General features: G+C 38.3%; 1 protein-coding gene across 1 annotated transcript in view; it reads right to left on the bottom strand.

Moving 5' to 3' along the window:
* Positions 1-1,526, bottom strand: part of LOC107088203 (protocadherin-10-like) — a 19,866-nt gene that overhangs the window by 3,650 nt on the left and 14,690 nt on the right. The window contains 1 exon segment of the mRNA XM_015380224.1: positions 1,218-1,520. Within this exon segment, the coding sequence (XP_015235710.1) occupies positions 1,218-1,520 (303 nt within the window).

Here is a 1,526-nt window from a genome sequence, read left to right as displayed (position 1 = left end):
AGACAGACAGACAGACAGACAGACAGACAGACAGACAGACAGACAGACAGACAGACAGACAGACAGACAGACAGACAAAATATTCCAGGTTAATATTAGAATGTCAATTCTTAATACCCTTTAAAAGAAAATAAAACCGACTGTTGTTATTTCTTTTAATCTTGTGATACATAAAGTGAAGACATGTTTTCGTAAATAGGCAATAAAAAAGCTGTTTTAAGTTAGTGCTGTTTCTAGTTTAAAAGTTTAAAAATGTTAAACTTTTTCTTTGAGAACTAATCTGTGGGATTTCAAGTTGGAAAAAAAACACATTGTGAAATAAGGTGGAATATTTCCATATTATGATGCAGGAATTATTCAAAAATCGTGAATAAGAGTAGAGTAATCGAATATTTAGATTGTGTTGCTGACAAAGCCCAGGTATCAGCCTGGGCATCCATTTTCTTTACAGGTTTTAACTAAAGCATTATAAAAAGAACTCTGATTTGGAGATGATGTTATTCATTTTAGCAGCGATACTCCAGCTGGAGTAATCCAAATAAATATTCAGGTTTGTTTACTTTTGTAGTAGCAGTTTTATTGTCTTATATCAGAATCAGAAATCAGAATCAGAATATATCCTTAAACATGGCCCTACACTTACTTAGCAACCAAACTTAAAGGTCAGTTTTGAGTCTTAGTAACACCATGGTCTCCAAGGCTGCATGAGGGGGTTTGGCAAAAACAGAGAACGTCTGTGTAAACACCTCTTGAGGGAATTCCAGTAAGATGTTGACACAATATTCCTGTGCATGTGCAGTTACGTAATGTGATGTCGGAACTATAAAAGGCCGCCCAGAATGTATTAAAGGTGGGGGAATTAACTGAGACGAGACAATGCATTGCTGAATGTATGAAGTTTTAATACAGCTGTATGAATTCTGTTTTGTAAATAAATGTTCCCCCCTCCGGGTGACAGAATGATGTCAATCGTCAGCCTTCTTTCTGTCATAAGAGAATTCTACCAATGAGCTTCCACACTTTAAGAGCACAATGTTAAAAACCAAAACATATCTGTTTAATTGTTTGCTGTGTTCTATAAGAAGAAAATGTATGAATTGTTTTGGGAATATTAAGCAACTAAAACTGACCTGGTAAAAGTAAGATGAAGTTTCTGTGTTTGCACAGGAGGATATTATTTAAATTACAGATATACTGAAACCGATAATCCGTTGTACCTGCAGAGTAGAAGCTGCTGAACCACTAGTCTCTGACAGTCCTGTCCCTCTCGGTAGGCTGGACACGATGTACCTGGAACCCTTTGGCACAGGCTGTCTAACCACCAGCTTTCCTTTCCTGGTCTCTGCCAGAAACAGACTGTACCAGTAGGCATCATTGGATACCAGAGTGGAGTCTGCAATGGTGGAGTTCCTCTCACTGATCACACTGTTCCTGCTGGGAGGAGCAGCTTTTCTGGGCATTGGTTTCTGTCACTTCAGCACCATGGTGACCAGTATGGTGATGAGGAGAAGAAATGAAACAGAGCC

Source organism: Cyprinodon variegatus, unplaced genomic scaffold (genome assembly GCF_000732505.1).
Source record: "Cyprinodon variegatus isolate N-32 unplaced genomic scaffold, C_variegatus-1.0 Scaffold210, whole genome shotgun sequence".
NCBI lineage: Eukaryota > Metazoa > Chordata > Actinopteri > Cyprinodontiformes > Cyprinodontidae > Cyprinodon > Cyprinodon variegatus.
The sequence above is the reverse complement of the archived record's forward strand: the minus strand, read 5'-3'. Positions and strand labels throughout refer to the sequence as shown.